The sequence below is a fragment of the Podarcis vaucheri genome, assembly GCF_965113315.1.
Source record: "Podarcis vaucheri genome assembly, chromosome: 13".
Taxonomy (NCBI): domain Eukaryota; kingdom Metazoa; phylum Chordata; class Lepidosauria; order Squamata; family Lacertidae; genus Podarcis; species Podarcis vaucheri.
Genome location: NC_138751.1, coordinates 49,804,110 through 49,831,244, shown reverse-complemented (window position 1 = coordinate 49,831,244; position 27,135 = coordinate 49,804,110). Strand labels below are relative to the sequence as shown.

Genomic DNA, 27,135 nt, shown 5'->3' with positions numbered 1-27,135 from the left:
CGGGGACAGACTGTCCCCGGACCTGGTCTGAAGGCGGTTTCCCTAGGAACGCATTAATTGATTTTCAATGCAGTCCTATGGGAAACCGTGCATCGCAAGACGAAAAAACCGCAAGACGAAGAGACTTGCGGAACGAATTAATTTCGTCTTGCGAGGCACCACTGTACCGTATTTTTCGCCCTATAAGACCATAAGACACACCTAGTTTTTGAAGGAGGAAAACAAGAAAACAGTATTTTGAATCCCAGAAGTCAGAACAGCACTGTGCAGCGAAAGCAGCGATCCCTCTTTCTATTCTGGCTTCTGGGATAGCTGTGCAGCCTGCATTCCCTCCATAAGACGCACACACATTTCCCCTTTTTAGGAGGGAAAAAGTGAGTCTTGCAGAGCAAAAAATACGGTTATTGCCTTTTGGGGTCGTCTGCACCTCAGACTGAGGGCAAGAGGTGTTTGGGGGCAAAAGCCTTTGAGTTCCGTAGGACAAAAGTCAGAAGACACTAGATTCAAATGTGGTTTGGCAAGAGAAAATGTATCCCAACGTGGTAGAAGCAAACAACGTGGTAGAAGCAAGAAGACGACCACAGCAGGACAGGAGGAAATGGAGTCAGGTGGGAATGGGCTTGGCTATAGAATATTAATAACATGTGCTAACGATTTCTCGGCTACGTTTTTCTTTTCCAAAACCTATTGCTGAAGGACCTAGCTTGCTCTAGGCATGGTACAGAGAAGGCGATCTGTGTCTCACTCACGTGGCATTGTGAATGACAGTGTTCACGGCATCCACTAAGTCTTCCGTCTTCATTGTATGAATGTCCAGCTGTACAGCCATCCCCTTTGCCTTCATGTGCACAACGTTATCGGGTTGGTCAGCAAACATGGGGATCCCAACCATGGGAACACCATGGTAAATAGCTTCATAAATCCCATTGGTTCCACCGTGTGTTATAAAGGCTTTCGTCTTGGGGTGTCCTGAAATGGGAAGATGGGTAAAATGTGATAAGGAATCATTCATAAATTTTCCCATATATGTACCCCCCAATTTTTTTTTGATACTGCATACTGTGTGTATGGCATGCTGTTTTTTTACTAGTTCCAAGACCCCAAAATACCTAAATTCATTGAAATATCTGTTTAAATTTCCCCATCCTATACAGTCGTACCTTGGTTTTCGAACAGCTTAGTTCTCAAATGTTTTTGTTCCCGAACACGGCAAACCCAGTAGTGACAAATAGGTTTGTGAACTATTTCTGGAAGCCGAACATCCGACAGGGCTTCCACGGCTTTCGATTGGCTGCAGCAGCTGCCTGCAGCCAATCAGAAGCCGTGCTTTGGTTTGAGAACGTTTTGGAAGTCAAACAAACTTCCGGAACGGATTCTGTTCAACTTCCAAAGTACGACTATAATGGTTTATATCTTTTGATTACCGTGATCGCCCATATTTTTCTCAACTAGTAGTGAGTTGTTGAGAAAAATATGAGCGATCATGGTGATCAAAAGATATAAACCACTAGTAGTCAGTTGGGAGTTGGGGACACGGGTGGTGCTGTGGTCTAAACCACAGCGCCTAGGGCTTGCCGATCGAAAGGTCAGCAGTTCGAAACCCTGCGACGGTGGTGAGTTCCTGTTGTTCAGTCCCAGCTCCTGCCCACCTAGCAGTTCAAAAGCACATCAAGTGCAAGTAGATAAATAGGTACCACTCTGGCAGGAAGGTAAATGGTGTTTCCGTGCGCTGCTCTGGTTCGCCAGAAGCAGCTTAGTCATGTTGGCCGCATGACCCAGAAGCTGTCTGCGGACAAACGCTGGCTCCCTCGGCCTATAGACCGAGATGAGCACGCAACCCCCAGAGTCTTCCATGACTGGACCTAACAGTCAGGGTTACCTTTACCTTTACCTTTTTAGTAGTCATTTGATACCTGCTGAGACCTCCAAACTATCACAACTCCAGCTGCTGATAACATGAGACCAGAATAATTATAGTAACTTGTTGGCATCTGTCTGTCTCAAGAAACAATGGAATGAACCCCTGGGAGTGAAGTCAAAGCGTTGGAGAATCACAGCGCCTATTGTGGCAGTAGAGACCAGTACGGTGGTACCTCGGGTTAAGTACTTAATTCGTTCCGGAGGTCCGTCCTTAACCTGAAACTGTTCTTAACCTGAAGCACCACTTTAGCTAATGGGGGCTGCTGCCGCGCCGCCGGAGCACAATTTCTGTTTTAATCCTGAAGCAAAGTTCTTAACCCGAGGTACTATTTCTGGGTTAGTGGAGTCAGTAACCTGAAGCGTATGTAACCTGAGGTACCACTGTAGTTAATGTTGTCAGTTATGAGTGTCTTGACCCTTGCAGCTGTCCCATACAAGGCTAAGATCTGCAACTTTGGTGTTAACCAGCACTACGCTCTAACCATCAGAGATATCCATAGATGACAATGCTTTTTAAGATCTGGACTCCATCTGATAAAAGCAGATTATTGCAAATGATTACAGATTACAGCATTCAAGTTTAGTCCAGTTGACATGCAATCCCTTAATACTGCCATTCACACACACACACACACACACACACAAAATTGTGTTTCTAGAACCCAAGAATTTTCAGCGCTCAATCACAAAATAGCGCTTTCTAAAATGGATGTATTTTGCAGTCACCCAAATTATGAATAGTTGGAAACTCGGGTTTTCAAATACATTTTGTGGGTTCCACAGTGCTTTGCGTATGTAGTTTCCAACATGGAAATGCAGAGGTTGTGTTTCCTAGCAATTGTCAGAATGGAGCACGGAAGCCAATGTTTGCGGCATAAGATCTCTCACCAAGAAGGTCGTTTTGTGGGATCCAGTCATAAAGTCTGGTGTTGGCTCCTAATGTGTCTGGCCTTTTTCCTTTGTAGCGCCAAAGAACCTGGGATTTTGGGGGGGGGGGAGAGAGAGAGAAATTAATGAATAATTGCAAAATACGATTAAGCCTAATGCTGGCCCACAGGTTATATTGACCTTTTATCAACACAAAGGAGAAAGATTAAAAGTTAAAACATTGAGCATGAATACAGCTAAAGCCGAATATTTTTTAAGCACATTGCTTAAGTATATGCTTAAATGCTCTCTATAAAAACCAGTGCTTCAGCAGTTGTGTTTTGTTTTGTTTTTTTGTCTTTACACAAAAAACAACCAGTTTTCTTTTTGAAAAGCTCAAATATTGCCTATTTTAAATGGCCAACAAGACTTAAGTTCTATTCTGTTCATTGAACTATTAATATGTGGCACCGTGGTTGAGATTGTACCCAGTCTAGACATAATGATGTTTAATTAAAATGTGAGTAGTATACCTATTTATATTATGTCTTACATATTTTATTTAGCTAAACTTTCTCCATTGTTATTTTATGTCCCATATTGGTATTCAATGGGCATTTACTCCCATGTATCTTTTCCCAGAAGAATTAGTACATCATTTGCGAAGTAACTTTTGCCTCTCGCCCACTATGTTAAAGGGAAGTGTATGTGTACAAATATATAAATATATATATAAACAGCTTCATATTTCAGAGAAGTATAGCATTCTGAAAATATCACAAACAAAAGTCAAATGCAAAAATAAGGTTAAAATTCCACATTTGATAGCCGGATAGATAGCAATTGCATACGATATCCTCTCAGACATCACCATTAACTGAAATCACGTAAGGGGACCATAACGGCAACTACTATTTATTAAATTTGTTAGTCATTTTATCTTGCACAAGACAACCCAAAGCAACCTACAAACAAAGCAAAACCCCACATAAAAAACTAGAGCATTAAAAGAGGAGGTTAAGGGGTGATATGATAGCCATGTTCAAATATATAAAAGGATGTCACATAGAGGAGGGAGAAAGGTTGTTTTCTGCTGCTCCAGAGAAGCAGACACGGAGCAATGGATCCAAACTACAAGAAAGAAGATTCCACCTAAACATTAGGAAGAACTTCCTGACAGTAAGAGCTGTTCGACAGTGGAATTTGCTGCCAAGGAATGTGGTGGAGTCTCCTACTTTGGAGGTCTTTAAGCAGAGGCTTGACAACCATATGTCAGGAGTGCTCTGATGGTGTTTCCTGCTTGGCAGGGGGTTGGACTCGATGGCCCTTGTGGTCTCTTCCAACTCTAGGATTCTATGATTCTATGTTTCTATGAAAATCATCCCATCCATTTCTAAAAGGCCATAGTTGGTTAAAGGGCATCCGCCGCCACAGAAGAGACCTGTTCTTATGTTGCCACGTTCCAAACTTCTCATGGAAGGTACGCATGGAGAATGTCCTCAGATGATGATCTCATTCAGGGGTTGGCAACCGTGCACTGTGTTAAACTGGCGCAGAGCAGAGCAGGAACCACCTTCCGTGATGTTGGCTGGCTTTCCATTGCCTGCAGGAGCCTCCTGCAGCCAATGAGAAGCTGCGCATGCCTCCTCCGCACCAGAAGGAGCGCCAGAAATAGCGTTTGTGCGTGCAAGCGCACTCCAGCCCCCTGTGGCATCTGCAGGACCATGAACCGGCCCAAGCCACAAAAACCTTGCCAACCCCTGATGGTTGGTACATATGGAGAGAGGCGCTTCTTTCAGTATTGCGGTCTTGAGGTGTTTAAGGCTTTATATGTCAAAACCCAACACTTATAATTGGGCCTGGAAGCTAACTTGCAGCTCATGCAGTTGGACCAGGATTGGTGTTATACGCTCAAGCCATCTTGCCTTGGGGAGCAACCTGGCCATGGATTCTACAGAGACAGCCATTTCCCCCACACCCAATATGCAAGCATGTTTTTATCCATGGGTAGGCAACTCCTGCCCACCTAGCAGTTTAAAAGCACGTCAAAGTGCAAGTAGATAAATAGGTACCGCTCCAGCGGGAAGGTAAACGGCGTTTCCATGCGCTGCTCAGGTTCGCCAGAAGCGGCTTAGTCATGCTGGCCACATGACCCAGAAGCTGTACGCCGGCTCCTTCGGCCAATAAAACGAGATGAGCGCTGCAACCCCAGAGTCGGTCACGACTGGACCTAATGGTCAGGGGTCCCTTTACCTTTACCTTTAGGCAACCTAAGGCCTGGGGGCCAGATCTGGGCTAATCGCCTTCTAAATCCAGCCTGCGGACAGTCTGAGAATCAGTGTGTTTTTACATGAGTAGAATGTGTCCTTTTATTTAAAATGCATTTCTGGGTTATTTGTGGGGCATAGGAATTCGTTCATTTTTTTTCTTCCAAAAAACAGTCCGGCCTCCCACAAGGTCTGAGGGACAGTGGACCGGTCCCCTTGCTGAAAAAGTTTGCTGACCCCTGTATTTTATCAGTAGTAGGAACACCCTAGCCTCTCCCGCTTTCTTCCCAACTGAAGGATTGTGTTCACTTTTCACACACACACACAAACAGCACCAAGCAGGCATCCAAAAGAACATACCTTCTGTGGAAGCTGGCTGAGGGCCAATGCGATCATGTTTCCCTTTTCCTCTGTTAAGTTTTTAATCATTGAGCCCAGGGAGAAGACCACAATGCCATGTTCTCCTGAACTCTGGACAAATTTTTCCATTTCCTATTAAAAGGCAAAAGCAATTAAAAGTAACGTTCCCTCTGCTGCCTGCAATGCATACATGACTAGCTGTGGTAATCCATTTTGTCTTGGCTTATTTTATAAGTTGTGCTGTAATAACATCCTTAACATTGGCCGTGCTGACTGGGAAATGGGAGAGACCTTCTAAGTAAAGCAGAGTGTCTACCATTTGGAGCACACCAACGTTTGGAGGGCCACAGGTCCCCAACTTCTGAGAGAGAAAATAACTAAAACGCAGAAGACAACAGTAGTGAGGAATTTAATTTGTGGTCTTCCAGTGATTGTTGTGTTCTTCAGCTCCCCTCAGTCTCAAACACCATGGTCAATGGGCAGGAATGAAGAGTTGTGTTTGACCACATGAAAAGCCAAAGAAGATTACGAGTTTAACCTACAAAATATGTGAGGCAATTGTGAGAAAGATACATTTTTGTTTAACGTCCGTGGAATTCCATCATTCATCATAAGGTGGCAGTGTCCCCCAGCAATACATGAAATTCATCTTCCAATTTTTGAGAATTACCGTACCTTGAGAGATGTACTACTATTACTAATAATAATAAATATCAGGCTTCAGTTAATGAAGTGTTTTTGTACTACTAAGCCTATTGTATTTACAATGATAACAAGGACAAAAACTGCTTCTCCTTCCTGTTATGGTTGTCAATCGTATTAAATTTTGGGAACATATTTTATAGCTTTATGAATTGCAGTTCATATATAGTATTACTCTGCCTTTGTCAACTTGCCTTATTTGACAAGTTGAACCTGATCCACATCGTGTGTGTGTGTGTGTGTGTGTGAGAGAGAGAGAGACAGAGAGAGACAGAGAGAGACATTGGGGAGGGAATTAAATCCCAGTAAACTGGTTGGCTACTAAGGACCCTGAATATAATAATGACAACAAGATCAATATTAACACCTGGCGTAGTCTAACATTAGCAGTTCTAGAGTCCTAAAGGGGAAATGATAACTAAGGTGTGATGGCCTGGGAATCCGATTCAGAGGGTGAACCGGAGGAATCCCAGCCTGCACAGGAGTCCCCGCCTCTAGGGCCGGCTGAGCTGGGGCAGGGGCTTGAATCTGAAGGGCCCTCACCTGTGCCAGATCCTCAGGAGCAGACACCAGATGTATCCACTCTGGCTCCGGAGATGATGGAGGACCCATTGCCTGCAGGTGTGCCTCTCCCAGCCTTGTCAGGGGAAGGTGAAGCTGGCTCTGGGTCCAGTAACCCTCCAGCCTCTCCTGAGCTGCAGAGGCTCAGGGCAGAGAGGCAGAGAGAACTGGGTTCTCTCAGGAGGAGTGCTCGCCTCCAGGCCAGGAGAGGCGAGTCACCTGTGGACCGGGGCAGCCCTATGCCTCGGGGCAGATAAAAGCCAGCCAGCCCCAGTCCCAAGTTGCGGGAGCAACAACGTTGGAAACCTGTTTCTGCCAGCACCCAGACCTCTTTTTCCGGAGTTCCCGACCACGCCCGGCTTCTTGCTTTGGACCCCACTTCCCCCTTGGTGGACAGTCTCCAGACCCTCGGCCCAGGACCGGACTTTGATCATGCCTCACGGTAAACCCCCCCCCCGGGACCAGCACATGAAGCTGCCTACAATGGACTGTTGTTTCACAGAGCCATTCCTGGCCCATGGTCTGAAGCCTCTTTCTTGGGGCTGTGTGGTAAGAGTGGCCCAGAAGAAGAAGAAGAAGAGTTTGGATTTGATATCCCACTTTATCACTACCTGAAGGAGTCTCAGAGCGGCTAACATTCTCCTTTTCCCTTCCTCCCCCACAATAAACACTCTATGAGGTGAGTGAGGCTGAGAGACTTCAGAGAAGTGTGACTGGCCCAAGGTCACCCAGCAGCTGCATGTGGAGGAGCGGAGACGCGAACCCAGTTCCCCAGATTACGAGTCCACCACTCTTAACCACTACACCACACTGGCTCTCTTTAGCTGCTGAGCTACTGACTTGAGGGCCTTCCTAGCACTCTGATGGCTCCTGAGCCCTATTCCCAGACTTTTGCTGCACCCCACCTTGCGCTTAAATATGTCTAGGACTTGAGTGGGACTGGCATATCTCTCCACTCCACTTTCAGAAGCGAACGTGATGCTAGCAGGTTAATCATCTGCAGCCCCCAACTGCAATCTCTTTGCCACTTCTAGAGAAATCTGAAAGGGATTGAAACCCAGACCAGAATCCATCCCCACATAAACATGGGACACAATCCATGTCTCTCCACAAGCTCCACTGGGATGAACACAAAATAGCCCTGGCTTCCTCAACCTTGGCCCTCCAGATGTTTTGAGACTACAATTCCCAGCATCCCTGACCACTGGTCCTGCTAGCTAGGAATAATGGGAGTTGTAGGCCAAAAACATCTGGAGGGCCAAGGTTGAGGAAGCCCGAGATAGAATGTGTCCTCTGTGTCAGATCTGTCCATCTTCCAGGCTTCCACTCTGAATGTCACCCCTGAATTTGCCCCTAAATAAACCTTCAGATATGGATGCTGTGAAACCACCAACTACCTCAGATTTGGAGCTGATATTCAGAGCAAGCCCATGAAAGAAAGCCATCCTCCTCCACATATACGTAATTAAGGAGAAGAAATGGAGGCAGTGAGAGATTTTACTTTCTTGGGCTCCATGATCACTGCAGATGGTGACAGCAGCCACGAAATTAAAAGACGCCTGCTTCTTGAGAGAAAAGCAATGACAAGCCTATACAGCATCTTAAAAAGCAGAGACATGACCTTGCCAACAAAGGTCCGTATAGTTAAAGCTATGGTTTTTCCAGTAATGATGTATGGAAGTGAGAGCTGGACCATAAAGAAGGCTGATCACTGAAGAATTGATGCTTTTGAATTATGGTGCTGGAGGAGACTCTTGAGAGTCCCATGGACTGCAAGAAGATCAAACCTCTCCATTCTGAAGGAAATCAGCCCTGAGTGCTCACTGGAAGGACAGATCGTGAAGCTGAGGCTCCAATACTTTGGCCACCTCATGAGAAGAGAAGACTCCCTGGAAAAGACCCTGATGTTGGGAAAGATGGAGGGCACAAGGAGAAGGGGACGACAGAGGATGAGATGATTGGGCAGTGTTCTCAAAGCTACCAGCATGAGTTTGACCAAACTGCAGGAGGCAGTGGAAGACAGGAGTGCCTGGCATGCTCTGGTCCATGGGGTCACGAAGAGTTGGACACGACTAAATGACTAAACAACAACAACTTGTCCTCTCCACCACACGTCCTCCCCTTTCCTGGCGGTGTTTTGTAGGAGAACCAGGCATGATTACCATGACCAGTTGACAGGCAAAGGAGGGAATTACCTCTGGCAAAGGCTTGGCTGGCTGGCAGTGCAGACCCCCCACAAATTCAAAATTGGGTAGGAAAGGCCGTGGGAATTCAAAGTCCCAGTAGGTGCGAATCAACCAGATCTCTGCTTTCCCCATCACTTCACATAATGTTGTGGGTCTCCCTGTTGAGTGAGAAAAAGGACGGGGGTTAAATTCAGCTCAACTCTTCTTCCCAGATTCAACTGCTTTGGCAAACTTGCTTCCAGAAATAATGTGGTTCAGACATTACATTTCAGCAGTGTAAGGCGCACCTGAAAAAAGAAGACAATAAATGTGAACCACAACAGGGGACTGAGCTTGCAGAAATGCACATGCTTTCTTGTTAGGATTGGCTTTGGCTCCTTGGTGGATACTCTTTCAGAGGCACACCCAAGCTCACAATTGAGTAATAGTTGAAAGAACCCATTGCTTCAAAGTCAATGTTGATAGCTGAAGGCACATCACTGTTGCTTCCAATCTGCTTAGATCAGCTTTCCCCAACTTGGCTCCTTCCTGAAGTTTTGGACTACAGAGACCATCAGCCTCGGCCAGCATGTCTGCACTGACTGGGGCTGATGGGAATTGTAGTCCAAAACCTCTGGAGGGAAGCAGGCTGAGGGAGACTGGCTGAAGCTGCATTTCTCAGGGTTTTTGAGACCTTATGGGCAAATTCTCAGTGACCCACTAGGAAAGAGTTTGGAATGAACCATCTTGAATATTTTTTTTAAGAAAAGGGAGGAATAAGAAACACCTAATACAGTGGTACCTCAGGTTACATACGCTTCATGTTACATTCTCCACTAAGCTCCGCTAACCTCGGGTTAACAACTTTGCTTCAGGATGAGAACAGAATCGTGCTCCGGCGGCGCGGCAGCAGCAGGAGACCCCATTAGCTAAAGTGGTACTTCAGGTTAAGAACAGTTTCAGGTTAAGAACGGACCTCCGGTCAAAAAATATATGAAAATAACAACAAGAGATGTGGAAAAATAATAAGAAAGGACTGGATAGTACTGTGAACATCATAAGGTTAGATTTGTGGACATTAAAACAGCAGTAAGAAGCAAGAAGTTGATTGGATCCCTTCGGAACTTGAAATATGGGTACCCCCAACAAAAATTTAAAATTCGGCTGTGTAATTTGGAATTTATGTAATTTGGTTTGATTTGATGTGATTGGTCGGTTAATAAAAAATTATTCATAAAAAAAAGAAAGAACGGACCTCCGGAACAAATTAAGTACTTAACCCGAGGTACCACTGTATTGAAAAGGAAACACAACATTTATTTTTCAGGAAGGATCACTTCCTGCTCACAGGTCATAGAATCATAGAATCATAGAGTTGGAAGAGACCACAAGGTCATTCCTATATATCTCACATAGTTGCTGTCTTCCACTGCCCCAATTCTGTCATATTTCTCCCATTCTTCCACTGCCAAAAACATTCCCAGTGCCCTCCTGTGCTTACGATGAAAGCAAAAGAGGAGCAATGCAGGATCAAACCAAAGTCCATTTAGCCCAGCCTGGTGTTTGCAGCAGTGGCTGGGCAGATCTGCTTCTAGCAAGTTTCCAAGCTGGGCTTGAAGGCAATGCCTCTCTGCTTTCCCTCTCTCCTTTCCCAGCACCTGGTGCTCAGTGATATATACTGTACCACCTTCAAACATCTGGTTGTTCGTTGAGGAGGGCTGAGTTAGCCTTCACATCTCTTGGGTTACACTTTTTAAAATGCACCCCTCAAGAGTCCAGTATCTCGGTTGGCAGGTGTCAGGAGCCGGTCGGCAATAAATCACACGGCGTCAGTAAAGTTAACTCTTTATTCAAGGAAACAGGGTCAGCTCAGGAGGCCAGGCCTACTGAGCACAGCAACTCTTCCCAGTAGATCTTGTCCCCGTGAGGCCGTTCCCTTCTGTGTGTCCCCACCTTCCCAACAGCTCCCTAAGTCTCCTCCTCCCCTGGGTACTTTCCAAGCAATCTGAGCATCCACCAGCATGACTATCTTTGCCCCATCCTCTTCAAACTTCTTCTGGTTCTGGGTGACCAGGCGGGAGGGGAGCTGGTCACAGCAGGAGGGGGAGACCCCCTGGTTTCTTCAGCAGCCTGCCTCATCTCTGCTTCATGGTCCTCCTCTTCTCCAGCCTCCACTTCTGCCTCTGAGTCTGAACTGCTCTCTTCCACAGCCTCTTCCTGCTCACTAAACCCTGTTGTCTCTTCAGCTTCCAATACCACCTCCTCCCGGTCTGCTCCCTCTAACCATTCCCTGTCTTTCCATCCCACCCCCTGGGCTCTTCTTCCTTTGGGGGTTCCCCAGCTGGTGCCTCCCACTGCATCCAGCCAGTCCGTGACACCAGCCTCAGCTTCCACTCTATCATATTAACAGGAAACCAGAACTATGCTGGGCGCACAGCCCACTTGCTGCCACTTGGCTCCTCCCCTGCTGCTGCCAGCAAGTAAACAAACCCGGAAGGGGATGGCTCAGTGCTACTGGGATCGCAAGCCAGCCTCAAACTGCTGCTTGTTAGCATGCAGCAACAGCAGCAAGAATACTTATCGCGAAGTATTGGAAGGCACAAGATTTACCCACCCAGGAAGAATGGCAGATGAAGTTGATGGACTATATGGAATTGGCGGAAATAACTGGCAGAATCCGAGACCAGGGAGAAGAATCGGTGGAAGAAGACTGGGAAAAGTTCAAAGACTATTTACAGAAATACTGTAAAATTAATGAATGTTAGAAAAATGTTGGAATGAAGTTATATGGCTTTAGTAGAAATGTTATAAGGAATTAAGTATAAATAGATTAATAGAGTGTTAAAGGGAAAAATAAGGTTAGAATGTGTTAAGATAATTATAGGATAGAAAACAGAGGAAGATGGAAAGGAATTGCTGAAACAATTAATAGAAGTGGAATACAAAAAGGGAGGTGTGAGGAGGTCGTGGAAATAAGTGAATGAAAGATAAGATATTGAAATTGGATTGTGTTTTAAATGGTTTTTGTTTTGTTTTGTTAGTTGTTTGTGTTAGTGTTTTGTAGTGTTTTTTTGTATTGTATTGTATTGTTGTATTTTTTTTGTTTTCTGTAGTGTTGTGTTTAAACTGTTGAAAAACTAATAAATATTATTTTTAAAAAAACATACAAACTGCTGCTTGTTACTGGTTTTATGACTCCTGGCTTGTTTAAAGTCAAATGAGATGAGCCACTGTTGCTCATGCCATGCATATTTCTCTATCCCGTTATCATCTGTGGTCAAACAGGTTTTGCAATCTTTTCCTGCGTACTTCAAAGCCCCACAAATCAACAGCAAACAAGAGCAGCACCCTGTTGGCCTTAGATGATACCATTTTCAACTTTTCGGGGTGGAAGCATCAGAAGATAGGAAGCTGCCTTGGTCCATCTCGCTCAATTCTGTCTACACTGACTGGCAAGGGCTGTCCAGGGGTCTCTCTCACAGCTACCTGGAGATGCTGAGAACTTTCTGCATGCAAACCTGATGTTCTGCCACTGAGCCACAGCTTGCCCCATAGCATCTGAGTGTAACTTTGGATAAATAAAACCCTGGCCCCTCTGAAGAACAAAAACCCTACAGTTTGCCTAAGGTAAAGGGACCCCTGACCATTAGGTCCAGTCGTGACCGACTCTGGGGCTGTGGTGCTCATCTCGCTTTATTGGACGAGGGAGCTGGCGTACAGCTTCTGGGTCATGTGGCCAGCATGACTAAGCCGCTCCTGGAGAACCAGAGCAGCGCACGGAAACGCCGTTTACCTTCCCACTGGAGCGGTACCTATTTATCTACTTGCACTTTGACGTGCTTTCGAACTGCTAGGTTGGCAGGAGCAGGGACCGAGCAACGGGAGCTCACCCTGTCGTGGGGATTCGAACCGCCGACATTCTGATTGGCAAGTCCTAGGCTCTGTGGTTTAACCCACAGCGCCACCCGCGTTCCGTAAAGTTTGCCTACACTTACCTAAAATCTCGCTGTAATATCGATCCCACTCACTTGCCAAGGAATACAGGAAAAATCCATTGCTGAAAGCATAGAAGAGGACATTTTTCATCCTCTCAACAAAACTCATCCTGTCACTCATCCCTCCAGTGCTGGCACCGACATAGGAAGGAGGAGCAGGGAGCTGTCCACAGAGTCTCTCCATGCTGTTGCCATCTGAGAACCGCAACGTGTACAGAAAGGGGATTCCGAGCAACTGGGCCAGCAGGTCACCGCAAGGTGTCACTGGGTCCGAGATGAGGACGCTAAAGTTCTCCTCCCTCAGCTTCGCTATCCGCGTCTTATTGTGGAAAATGCTGTCGCAGACCTGTTTGAACACTTCTTCGAAGGAAGCAACTAATTCTCTCATCTTCTGCATAGCTTTCCAAAAGGGGAGCGTGGGCAACTCGTACGTCGCTACATCCAGGTATTTCTCCAGAACAGCTGAGACCTCCTCTTTGGTGAAGGTCACGGGCAGGACCTCAATGTGGTAAGAGGAAGACGATGCCTCTTTCGGATCGATCAAGTAAGAGGCTGAGGGTATCAACACCGTCACTGAGTGGCCCCTCAAGGCCAACTCATTGAGGATCATCTTTATGTTAATCCAGTGGCTGCCATCTGTGGGCCAGACAAGAACTTTCCCACCAGAACTGGTGCCCCAACAGCACACCTGTAGCCAGAAGATGATGAGAAGCTTCTTCCCCTGCATAGCGGCAAACAGAAACGTTTCCCCAGCAGAGGTACAATGACCCCAAGCTGATTATTGCACAATTAAATAATGAGTCTATTTGCCCAGCCCTAAGCGGAGCAAAGATCCTTTATGTGGCCAGTATCAATGGCATGTAACAAATCCCGGAATGGACTGCTTCAATACAGTATCTTGGCTCTCGAATTTAATACCTTGGTTCTCGAATTTAATCCATTCCAGGAAGCCATTCGACTCCCAAAATGGTTCCAGAACCAAGGCACGGCTTCCGATTGGCCGCAGGAGCTATGGAAGCCACACTGGACATTTGGCTTCCGAAAAACGTTTGAAAATCGGAACAATCACTTTCAGTTTTCGATCGTTCAGGAGCCAAAACGTTTGAGTTTAAAGGCATTCGACTTCTGAGGCTCCACTGTATAGGCTGTTCAAAAAGATAACGTCAAGTCACTCCCTCTACTAAATTCTTCATGTAATATACAGCTCGTTTCTGAAGCTAGGCTCCCATTCACAAAAGGCAGGAAATAGAATGGAAACTTCATAACATTTATCACCGTCTCTTCATTAATAAATAATAATAATAATTTTTTATTTATACCCCGCCCTTCCCGGTTCAGAAAACCAGGCTCAGAGCAGCTAACAACAAATTTAAAACACTTAATTGATGCCACAAAAAACAGCATAAAATACAGTATAAAACGTGAACAATAAAATTCAGAATTCAAAAATCAATTTAGGGCGGAAATCCATCCAATAAACATTAGATGGTCACCAGGGCTAGCTGGCTAAATTAGTCCTATTTGGCCCGTGAGGAGACCTGGGGAGAATTAGCTGTGGGATCCCAGAGGGGGTAATCTTCATAAAAAGGGGAGGGGGAGGCAAGGAAGGGGAATAAAAGATCAGGCTAAGTTCAAATTGAAAGCCAGGCAGAATAGCTCTGTCTTACAGGCCTTGCGGAAGGAAGTTAAATCCTGCAGGGTCTCATGGGACAGAGCATTCCACCAGGTTGGAGCCATCACTAAGAAGGCCCTGGCCCTGGTGGAGGATAATCCGACTTCCTTAGAGACCTCTAAACTATGATCATTCATGGACCTTAAGGTCCTCTGTGAGGCATACCAGGAGAGGCGGTCCCATTGCTGCACTGCTGCAGGCAGTCTCAGAGTGGAGAACAATACTTAAAACTGAACCGATACAATAAGACACAGCTAAATATATCAGGGAAGATAGACTAAAGGATTCCACCCAAGGTCTGATACTGCCAAAGTTGTGACGTTTTGCTACGGGAAAGGCAAACCTGCCAATGCAGGAGAATTCCTTTCTGGCCCTTCAACAGCGACCTTGACGTAGCAGCGCCCACGTACCTGTGGAGAAAAGGTTAACCTGCAAAAGAAGTCTTAACTGAGGGTGGGTGGGGTAGGAGAAGCTCTGGAGTCAACTGACGCTTCGCAGGTAAGGTCCTCCCCCTATTGTGTGGGCAGGTAGTCCCTCCCCCTACCTGGCCTGATCACCTTAGCAACGCCTCCCCAGGCGGGATTGGGCAACTGGCTGAGTTAGGCGGAGACCTCCAGGTATCCCACCTGGGGGGAGGCGAAGCCAAGCCTGTGCCAATGGTGCCACATAGGGTCCAGGGGGCTGCGCGCGACCACACAAACGGCGCCCCCCTTTAATGTGGGGAGCGGTAATTGTGGAATGCTCTGCCCAGGAAGTGGCACTGTGGGTTAAACCACAGAGCCTAGGACTTGCCGATCAGAAGGTCAGCGGTTCAAATCCCCGTGACGGGGTGAGCTCCCGTTGCTCGGTCCCTGCTCCTGCCAACCTAGCAGTTCAAAAGCACGTCAAAGTGCAAGTAGATAAATAGGTACCACTCCGGCGGGAAGGTAAACGGTGTTTCCATACGCTGCTCTAGTTCGCCAGAAGTGGCTTAGTCATGCTGGCCACATGACGCGGAAGCTGTACACCAGCTCCCTCGGCCAATAAAGCGAGATGAACACTGCAACCCCAGAGTCGGGCACGACTGGACCTAATGGTCAGGGGTCCCTTTACCTTTACCTGCCCAGGAAGGCAAGCCTAACACCATCACTATCCCTGCTTGGTTCCCTAAATCCCCATTCCATCTCCCCCTTCCACTCCAGTACTGGAGCTAGACTGTGTGAAGGACCAGGCAAAATAGAGAGCGAAGCAATACAACAGACATGTCTCCATGCATCAGACCTTACTGGTACGGATGTAAAAAATACAGTAACCGAAACTCGGAGCAGGATCTTACCTAGAACATCGCTATAGAACTGATGCCAGTCTCGATAGAGAACTTGATGGTAGAGGAAATCATTTGAGAGGTAGAAGAGCATGTTTTGGAGTCGCTCCATGAAGGACATCTTGTCTGTTAGCGGCTTCATGCTTGCAGGCACATAGGATGGAGGGGCTGGCAATCCTCCACAAAGACGCTCCACTGTGTTTGCCACAGAGAATCGATAGGTGTATATAAATGGAATCCGGAGTTTCTGAGCCAACAGTTCTGCACAAGGATAGAGTGGGTCTGCAAGGAGAACATCGAATCCAGCTGATTCCATCTTCTCCAGCAGTTTCTCATTCGTCACAGCCATCTGACAGAAAGTTTTCTGCCGATGCATTGTCACAGTTACGATGTCAGACAACTTGTTGAAAAACTCCCAGTAAGATAGTTCATGAGCACCATACGTCATAAAATATACTATGTTCTGCAGCAGATCTTCCATCTCTGCCCTTGAGAATGGAGCGGATATCACTTCTATCTGGAAAGGAGAAGGTTCACTGGGGTCAATTTTCCGGAAGAATGAAGGCAGGAGCACAGTCACTCGGTGGCCTCTGGCTGTGAGCTCATTCGTGATGAATTCCATATTGATCCAGTGGCTGTCGTCTGCCGGCCAGATGAGGACATTCCCACTGGAGGCTGAGCCCCAAAAGAACACCCAAACCACGGAAAACACCAGCAGCCATTTTGCAGCCATTGCGTCCTGGCTTTCCCACGCTTGATTCAGAGAGCTCCAAGGTGGTTGTGACAGGCTTGGGCTTATGCAGGGCACTCCTCTAATCTGTGCCTCTCCTCCCTGTTCCACCTTTGCCGTACTTTGGCACAGAGTTCGTCATAGCAAAGGTGGTTTTCTGCTACAGCAAAATCCTGTTACATAGCATGATCCTGTCGAACGTGAGTTCAATATTGTTACTCCGCCTAGTTACGAAACAGCCTCTCTGTTCAATATACACTTTTGTTTGTCTTACTAGGAATTACTCTCAGGTAACCTCTCTATGGGGACGCGGGTGGCACTGTGGGTTAAACCACAGAGCCTAGGACTTGCTGATCAGAAGGTTGGCGGTTCGAATCCCCGTGACAGGGTGAGCTCCTGTTGCTCGGTCCCTGCTCCTGCCAACCTAGCAGTTCGAAAGCACGTCAAAGTGCAAGTAGATAACTAGGTACCGCTCTGGCGGGAAGGTAAGCACCGTTTCCGTGCGCTGCTCTGGTTCACCAGAAGTGGCTTAGTCATGCTGGCCACATGACCTGGAAGTTGTACGCCGGCTCCCTCGGCCAGTAAAGTGAGATGAGCACCGCAACCCCAGAGTTGGCCACGACTGGACCTAATGGGCAGGGGTCCTTTACCTTAACCTCTCTATGTGGTCCATAATATTCTCACACAAAACTTGAAGCAAATGAAATGGTTTTCCTATAAGCACAGGATTGGAGAAACTTTTTTTGCTTGTGGGAGCATAGTTTCTTCTGGTCAACTGTGAACAGCGGCAGATTGAGGGCAGCGTGACCAGTTTCCCAGCACTGGTCACCATGCCACAGGGGGCATCGCAGGGCTTTGCAGCTATGGCGTAGTGCACATGCAGATGGAAGGTTGGAGGTTGTGATGGATTGGGGGCTCTCGCACGACGCCGCTGAAATTTGAAAGACCAAAGTCCACACCTACCATAAACATCAGCCTCAAATGCAAAGGTTAAAGAAATTGGAGTTCTTGTTGAAACTGCACTGAAAAGGATATATCAAGAACTCTGGCCAAAAGTTTCAATATAAGGAATAATTCCTACTCAAGAGTTGAAATGAAAAACGTATATATTCTGCTAAGAATAACAGTTTGAAGCTAGTAGTAAATTTAAACACAACGTGTATGTACGATAGTTTTAAAGTAATGGTAAGTTTGGATACAACGTTTAAGTACAGAAATAATGTAGTTTCAAATATACAGTGATATAGTACAAAGGTACATGGAATACCAGTGCACAACAATTGTTTTATACAAGTCTCAATAGCAGTCAAAAAGAGTCCACATTATATAAAATCAGAATAAAGAATAAAGAATAAAGGATCAAATGGGGCCAAAAAGGAGTATCCGGAGTGTGAATCAGATGTACGACTCAGTAGTAGGTAGATTATGAAGGACGCTTCATCCTTTCACGGTCCACATTTATTGAATAATCTACCGTATGGACAGTACTTAAGACTAAAAAGAAATGCATCGTCCCAACATGACTACAAAATAGCGGCCTACCAACTCACACAGTCTTTATTACAACGAGGATACACATCACGAACTCTTGCTGCGGCTCAAGATAGAGCGGAAATGAAAAACAGGAAAGATCTTCTTGTTATAAAAACCTTGGATAAACCTAGAGAGGATCGTATTTGCACATCACTGCAATTTACACCACATACTTCTAGCATTAAGAAACTCATATATAAACATTGGCATTTGTTATCCAACATCCCAGGATGTCAAAAACCACCTATAATTGGCCTAAAAAACCCCCAAATCACTGAGGAATTATTTGGTGAAATCGGACCAACTTTATATTGAAACTTTTGGCCAGAGTTCTTGATATATCCTTTTCAAATGCAAAGGTACCTGCCATTTTCAAAGAAAATAGTTGATATTTAACAAAGTCCTGCCAGAGCAGACTCACTGTTATTAAAGAATCTAAGGTAGTCCGTCATGTCCATTAAGCTCAATAGGTCTACTCTAAGTAGGGCTAAGTCTAAAAATCTCTGGCAACCCAATATTCTTTGTTGCTGAGGTGCTAGGGCCATTCCCAGCGGCTCTGATGACCTCTAAAGCCTACAATTAGACACATAGAGAGTGTTTCTTGCATACACAGGTGGGGAGACGCATGCCAAGGCAGAGTAAAGATGGCTATTGGCCAAGACGACATTCTCCTGCAGTTTCGTGCAGCAAATGAGGATGCATTCTCTGTGGTGCTAGTGGTTAAATGAATCAGTGTCAACTGCTAAGGGATGCTGTGCAAGGAACAAGATTATGTGGGTAGTCGGTTTCACAAGGCAAGTCTTCTATTGTCTCCAGTTAGTTACATCAATAGGGCTAGGGGTTGTTGTTTAGTCATTTAGCCATGTCCAACTCTTCGTGACCCCCTGGACCAGAGCACACCAGGCCCTCCTGCCTTCCACTGCCTCCCACAGTTTGGTCAAACTCATGCTGGTAGCTTCGAGAACACTGTCCAACCACCTCGTCCTCTGCCGTCCCCTTCTCCTTGTGCCCTCAATCTTCCCCAACATCAGGGTCTTTTCCAGGGAGTCTTCTCTTCTCAGGAGGTGGCCAAAGTATTGGAATCTCAGCTTCAGGATCTGTCCTTCCAGAGAGCACTCAGGGCTGACCTCCTTAAGAGCTAGGGCTAGGGGTAGTCTTGGGTGAAGAAATGTCAAGGGTAAGGATTCACTCCTGCTCTCAGAGAACCTAAGCCTCTTTCACCTGGGGTGATGCCTCTGCCAGAGAAGGAAGCAGCAGCGGCAGGCTGCCCCCCTGGAGCTGTAAAGATGAGCAGGTCCTCAGGCAATGGGAGGTTGCTCACTGCTGGGCTGTCAAGTACAGGAAAATCCTGGCTGGCTCATAAGAGCACCACTCTTTCTACCTTGTCCTGAGCTTAGCACCTTCCAGCTCAGGCTAGGTGTCTTTCCTCCTCCTGTCCACAGCACCACCTCCTGTGTTCTTATATGCTCCACCTCCTGTGCCTCATCAGACCACTGAAAATGGTCCTGACTTCACCAGTCTACCATTCCCCCTCACCCCGTCAGAGCACTTCGTGGATCCAGCCAGCAGCTAGGCCATAGCTGTCAACTTTCAGATTTGAAAATAAGGGATCAGCAGCCTCAAAAATAAGGGATCAGCAGCCTCACCTGTCCCGGGGACAGTCTACGGGATACCTAACAATCCAGGATAGCAGCGGGAAGCTGCCGGAAACGGCGCTGGAATAACGGAATTTCCCACAAAAAAAGGGAAGGTTGACAGCTATGAGCTAGGCAAGATCGCCGTAGGGGGTTGCACAAGCAGGTGGGGATGTTTGACAGTCTCATTTGGTCCATGTGGACCAAACCAATTCACACTTTCACAAACCACTGCACAGAATGGAACAGAACAGCTAGAGTCAGATATCACACCTCTCAGAATTTCATCATGTAGTTTTTGGCTCAAGCAAGGCATAAAATACTTGTTTTTCAATTGTAGCCCAAAATGTGGGCAACGGATACAGGAAATATAAGCAGATGTTATATGAAATATGGTAACAATGTGCATCTCTGCTTGCATTTTAGTGTGATATATCCACAAATTAGCCAAAAAGAATAACTTAGATTTCTGCACTGTTCTTCTACAAAGTGGGGAGGCAGAGTTCAATCGTAGCATCAGAAAGAGATGTACAGGTAAGGGGAGCTGAAACACCTCTTACCCTTGCACTAGATTCATACCCCATGCTCAGTTGCCTAAATTCTGCTTTCCCTGCCATCTCCCACCTCAATACTGGAGCTGGACTGGGTGATGGACCAGGCAAAAAAGAGGAAAACCACAGCACAGAAATGTGTATGTGAAACAACACTTTTTGATGTCAAAAATACAATGACCCGAACGAGGAGCGAGCTCTTACCTAGAACACCACTATAGAACTCATCCCAGCCTTTATATTGAACGTGCTGGAATAAGAAATCTTGGAAGAGGTAAAAGAGCATGTTTCGGACCCGCTCTGTGAAGGACATCCTGTCTGTTAGTTCCCCTGTGCTAGCAGGCACATAGGATGGAGGAGCTGGCATACATCCACATAGACGCTCCACTGTGTTTCCAAAAGAGAATCGATAGGTGTATATAAATGGTATCCGGAGCTTCTGAGCCAACAGTTCTGCACAAGGAATGAGTGGATCTGCAAGCAGAACGTCGAAACCAGCTGATTCCAACTTCTCCAGCAGTTTCTCATTTGTCACAGCTATATGACAGACAGTTTTGTATCGACCCATCACGTGTGTTACTAAGGCATTCAACTTGCTGAAAAATTCCCAGGAAGAAAGTTCTCGCATCCCATAAGTGCATAGATGTATGTAGTCCTGCAGGAGACCTTCCATCTCTGCCTTTGAGAACGGAGCAGAAATCACTTCTATCGGGAAAGGGGAAGGTTCACTGGGGTCAATTATCCGAAAGAATGAAGGCAGGAGCACAGTCACTCGGTGGCCTCTGTCTGTGAGCTCATTCATGATGAATTTCAAATTGATCCAGTGGCTGTCGTCTGCCGGCCAGATGAGGACATTCCCACTGGAGGCTGAGTCCCAAAACAACACCCAAACCACGGAAAACACCAGCAGCCATTTTGCTGCCATTGTGTCCTAGCTTTCCTCCACTAGATTCAGGGTGATCAAAGGTTACTGTGACAGGCTGGGCTTGTTCAGAGCACTCCTGAATTTCACTGCTCTCCACCCTGCTTAATCTTTGCCGTTCTTTGGCACAGAGACTTTCCAAGAAAGGTTCTCTGCCGCAGGAAAATCCTGCTGGGGATAACATAGCATAGTTCTTTCGAAACCCGGACTCCTCCTACAGCAAGTAACAAAACAGGTTCTCTGCTCAGTGGACAAGTTTGTTTATTTCTCCAGGAATAACTCTGAATGAGTCATCCAATGGCTTCAGCTGAACTCTCCATATGGCCCATAATATTCACACCTAGAGCTCAAAGCATATGAAATTGTTTGCCTGTAACTCAGGAGTGGAGAAACCGCAATCTTTAAGACATAACATTGACATGGCGGCAAGGGGAAAGTTGTGGCAAGTAGATATGAAATTTACTGCCTGTTACACATTAAAGGAAAACTATTTGGAAATGTTATACAGATGGTATTTAACACCTAATAAACTGGCTGAGATGTACAAGACTGTATCAAATAAATGTTGGAAATGCAAACAGTCCAAAGGGTTATTTTTTTCATACGTGGTGGACTTGTAAAAAAGCAACAGGCTTTTGGGAAACAATACACAATGATACACAATTTTACGTCATAGTTGTAGCGCCCCCTGCAGTGCTCCTGAGGCTCCGCACCAAGCCCCATATCCACCTCTGAGCAACCATGGTGTTGTAAACAAAAATTGCACATTCCTATCACAATGGTCAGCCTAGGAGAGGTCCTGGCATGCCCATGCTATCTCAACATCCGCTGTTCGTGGGAGACAGCTCTGTGGGTCGGGTCAGACCCCTGCTGCACCACTGATCACAGCAGCGGGATAACTGTATCATCTCCTTTTTCATTCCATCACTGTGTTGTTAGCAGTGGCGTAGCGTGGGGGGTGCAAGGGGGGCCGGCCGCACCAGGCGCAACATCTGGGGGGGGCGCTCGCTGCCTCCGGAGTCGCCGAAGAGCCTCGGGCGCAGGCTGTAGCAGAGCCGCATGTCTCACGGAACCGACGAGCTGTGCGCGCGTCCGGGCTGAAGGCGCCCGGCAGGCAGCGGCTCTCAGCGCTCGCCGCGGAGGACGCACATCAGGGCCATGGAGGACGCGCCAGGCAGCCCCTCCTCACAGCCCCGCCTCCACCGCTGCTGCTGCAGCTGCTGGGCCATGTTGCATTTCCCTTGCCTCTCTGCCCCCCTCCTCCTCCGGGCAAGCGGCGTCGTTTGGGCGGCAGCGCCAGCGGCAACTCGCCTCAGATCACCTGACGTGGCAGGTTAGGGGTTAGGGGGGGCGCAAATTACTTGCCTTGCCCCGGGTTAGGGGGCGCAAATTACTTGCGTTGCCCCGGGTGCTGACAACTCACGCTACGCCGCTGGTTGTTAGAACTGGAAAATAAATAGCTGACTGCAGCAGAATAGTGATAAGAAGCTCAGGGAATGTGGGGTCAAGGGGCCATACAACTTATGCCAACTGCAACAGGAATTAATTCTGCTGATAAGATAACAATCCTCAGATTTGCACAGGAGCCAATGGGAGTTGAAGAAACCCTGCAAAGTGGAGGATGGAGCCCAAGATACACACACCAAACTTTTTGGAGGCCTGTTCACAAGCCATCAGGAATGGTTATATAATCCGTTGTCCCCACTGCAAAGCAGATCAAGTAAACACCAGACCATTTGAAACAAACCCTGCATGTGAACTGCAGTGTCAAATTCCTGTGTGTGTAATTTGTTTACGGAACCTGAGCTTCGGCTATTTGTAAAAATAATCTAATTACCAGAAAGCATGGGGGTCAAGGGGGTTGTGATGTAAGCAAATCTCCAGGCACAAAGAAATCTTTGTACCTGCTGAGATATTGAGATGGCTCATACTGTCTTTTATTCCCTTAAAAAAAAAAAAGCTGTTAGGTAAGTCTGCCATATGAAGTGTGTTCAGAACATAATAGAACATACAGTTTAGGGGCATTTTCATTTAGCCCTCCCTCTATTGTTGCAGATTTGCAAAGAAGAAATGAAGCCAAGGTGTTGAGATCTGGCAAAAGCATTTCCCTGACAGATGCTGAATGGATAAAGTGTTGACCTCGGGCCAGGAAGTCTCGGTTCCAAATCCTCATTCACACATGAAGCAAACTGAGGAGCCTTGGCAATAAATGCCACTCCAGTCTGTTGGTTTTGTATAAGAACCAGAACATGCGCGTCTACCCTCACATTGTTGGGGAGGTGGAAATAATAATCTACAAACACCCACCCCACAAAATACAAAAAAAAGTTGACTTAACTGAGTTAAGACAGGAGGGACATAGATCCTCTTAAACTGGCCTATGGAATGTCCCCCAAAAATCCAAAAAGTGACTCTGAGGAATCATCATGTGAGCATGCCATAATGGTTATGTTTAGTGTCCTAACTCCCTCCCCCTTCTTTCCTAACCTTTATGATCAAGGAGAAAAGGCCCTGAAACGTGTGTGTGATTTCTAGTTTTAATAGAAAGTTAGATTAGCCTCAACCAGAGCCAGGGTCTTTTCAACACTGGCTCCGATCTGATGGAACGCTCTGCCTCATGAGACCAGGGCCCTGCAGGATCTGATTTCTTTCCACAGGGCCTGTAAGACAGAGTTGTTCCGCCAGGCCTTTGGCTTGGAGCCAATTGGATTCCCTCCCCCTCTTTCCTTTTTCTTTTCCTTTCTCCTCCTGCGATGAGGTTTCAATGTTTTAATGTTGTATTTTAATCTTGTTTTTAAGTTGTATTCATTCAACTTGTTTTTATTATTGCTTGTTAGGTGCCCTGAGCCTGGCCTTGGCTGGGGAGGGCGGGGTATAAATAAAAATTATTATTATTATTATTATTAATAATAATCTGCACATCTTCTTGATCAGCTGCTGGCAACAACTCCTGGCACCACCTAAGATATCAGGAAGGACGTCAAGGGAAGTAGGGAACTCCAGCAGAGCTATGAGGAATCTGCAGCTTCTAGGGTTGGGGTGAGGGAAGGGTGGTCTTCCAGAAGTTGCTGACTTGCAACTCCTATCATCACTGACCACTGGGCATGCTGGCTAGGTAAGGCCTGGTGCGACTTGCAATCCAGCAACTTTTGGACTCCACAGATCCACCCCCCTCTGCACGCTAGAGCTACTCCTCACACTTTGGGCTCTTTGAGCCCCTTGAAAGCAAAGCAACAGTGAAATTTTAAACATGTCTACTCAGAAGTAACCTCTGCTGGATTCAAGGGGGTTTATGATCAGGTAGGTGGAGTGAAGGGGACGCAGGTGGCGCTGTGGGTTAAACCACAGAGCCTAGGACTTGCAGATCAGAAGGTAGGTGGTTTGAATCCACACAACGGGGTGAGCTCCCATTGCTCGGTCCCTGCTCCTGCCAACCTAGCAGTTCGAAAGCACGTCAAAGTGCAATTAGATAAATAGGTACCACTCCAGCGGGAAAGTAATCGGCGTTTCCCTGTGCTGCTCTGGTTTCGCCAGAAGCAGCTTAGTCATGCTGGCCACATGACCCGGAAGCTGCACGCCGGCTCCCTCGGCCAGTAAAGCGAGATGAACGCCGCAACCCCAGAGTCGGACACGACTAGACCTAATGGTCAGGGGTCCCTTTACCTTTACCTTAGATGGAGTGAGGGTTGCTGCGGAATTTGAAAAGATATATACTGTATAGAGACAAGGGATTTGGAAGGTAGTCAGGGTGTGGGGTGACAGGAAAAGGGTGGCTTTAGCGAGGTGTGCTGGGAAAAAGAAGAAGAAGGGGAAAGATGAAAGACTGGGCTCCATCTTGGGAAGGCTCTCTGAAGGCAGGGGCGTAGGAAGGGGGGCGGGTCGCCCCAGTGCCACCATGGAGGGGGGTTGACAAATTATCAAGGAACAATTACTGCCCTACTAGGGCGGTTCATAACAAACTTTTTTGAAAATGCCTGCTCCAAAGGTCTTATCTTACTACACTAGGGATTATATAGCTGTATATGTTTACTTGGCTGTTTTCCTATGTCTTGAAGGCTGAAATTTCAATTCAGTGGAGCTGGGTCAAGATATTAACTGATAGGTTTATTTTGTTTTAGTAAACCACTTTGTAGGTTTTTAAAAATAAATTTTATTAAAGAAATAAGCAATAAATAAAATAACACAAGCCAAAACACAACCCATCCTGTAGATTTAAGTATCTGTTCACAGTCGCCTACTTGTTGTCAGAGGCCCAGAATCCACATTCCTTTGTAAGAAAATATGAAATAACGTAAAACCATTTTTGCAGGCAAATGATAATAATAATAATAAATCAATGGGGGGACAACAGTAAATTATCCACACCGAATACCACCTGACCTTCCTACGCCTCTGTCTGAAGGCTGGCTGGGAGAGATCCCTTTGACTCCAATGCTTCACTGCTGTGGGGAACAAGCCCTGTTTGAGATGCTGCAATATCTGGAATCCCTCCTAAGGTATTAAGGAGGAACAGAAGTAGAACAGAAGGCAGAGCAACTCAGTGAAGCAATAAAAGAGCAAAGTAGGTGAGATCTGCTACTCCTTCCATTACAGGTGGCCAGACTACCTGGCTTGGTAGTGTCTACCTCCAACTGATAGTGGCTCCACGAAGCCTCAGGATGAGGCCTTTCCAGTCCTGCAACCTGGGTCCCCCTTTTTATTGGCTATGCCAAGGACTGCTCCAAAAACCCTCTGCATTTTCGGAGCAGCTGCTCTACCAAATAATAGTGCTTTGAGGAGGAGGAGGAGCAGAAACAAAAACAGGCTTACCTAAAACCTGACTGTAATAAGAGTCCCACTCTCCCCAGTAGGTCTGGAAAACATAATCCTGCAGGTGGTAGGATATCAAATTTTTCACCCTTTCCCCAAACGACAATCTGTCTGTGAGCTCAGACAGAGTAGCAGGAACGTACGAAGGAGGGGAGGGTATTTTCCCACAGTGTCTCTCCACCGTTGAGGCCGGAGTGAAGCGCAGGGTGTACACAAATGGGACATCCAATTTCACAGCAATCAGGTCACCACACATTGTCACAGGGTCCACAAGGAGTACATCGTATCGGCTCTTTGTCAGCCGGGCCATCAGTTCCTGGTTGGCCAACACCCCTTCGCACATTTGCCTGTTCAGCACAACTGCTTTATCCATTAGTTTCCCCAGCTCTTGGTAGAACCTGTGGAAGGTCAGCGTGGTGGGCATATGGTTGAACCACAACATTATGATGTCCCTGATAAAGGCTTCGAAGTCGCTCGTTACGAAGGGCACAGGGTAAACCTCAAACGTGGCACCTGATACATCATCGCTGGGTTTGATGGAGATGGCACCTGTAGGAACTAGGATGCTGACATTGTGACCTCTGTGCAGCAGTTCTTGAATGATGACCTTAACGTTGAGCCAATGGCTGGATTCTGCTGGCCAAATAAGCACATTCCCACAGAAGACGTTTCCTACTAGGGTGACCTGAAGTATTACCAGCTGAATTACAACCGCTCTTGCTGAGATGGAGGTCATGATGTGCTTTTGTTGCATAGTTATGTTTTCTTCTTCAATAATTCCCCAACAGAGCAGCGTTATTCAGCATTCCACTTCTCTGGGGAAACCTTCTGCCTCATACTCTCCTTCACTTTTGATCAAAGGTGTTTAACGTTTATAAAGTCTCTAACAGGAATGCTGCTGCTGTTGTTGAAGAAGAAGCTAAAATGACAAAAGGCAGAAGGGTCATTTTTTTCACCTATTCTGCACAACTAAAACCAATGCATATTTCACCCATCTTAATATATACAGTGGTACCTCGGGATGCGAACGGTATCTGTTCCAGAGCCCCATTAGCATGTAGAAGCAAACGTAACTAGCGATGGCACGTCTGCACACTCGTGTGTCGCTTTTCGTCACTTCTACGCATGCGCATGATGTCATTTT

General features: G+C 46.6%; 1 protein-coding gene across 4 annotated transcripts in view; it reads right to left on the bottom strand.

The window, feature by feature from the left end:
- The window catches only part of LOC309516244 (UDP-glucuronosyltransferase 2A2-like), a 30,722-nt gene extending 3,962 nt beyond the window's left edge, over positions 1–26,760 (bottom strand). The window contains exons 1-5 of one of the 4 annotated variants that reach the window (XM_082194936.1): positions 25,992–26,760; positions 8,873–9,021; positions 5,415–5,546; positions 2,809–2,896; positions 750–969 (exon numbers count right to left, since the gene is read on the bottom strand). In XM_082194936.1, coding sequence (XP_082051062.1) covers positions 750–969; positions 2,809–2,896; positions 5,415–5,546; positions 8,873–9,021; positions 25,992–26,745 — 1,343 coding nt within the window. In that variant the 5' untranslated portion in view covers positions 26,746–26,760. Of the gene's footprint in view, positions 1–749; positions 970–2,808; positions 2,897–5,414; positions 5,547–8,872; positions 9,022–12,837; positions 13,607–15,824; positions 16,730–20,464; positions 21,382–25,991 lie in introns of those variants that run through there. The other 3 variants (XM_082194934.1, XM_082194935.1, XM_082194933.1) reach the window with 3 other exon arrangements.
- Positions 26,761–27,135: the final 375 nt, after the last annotated feature.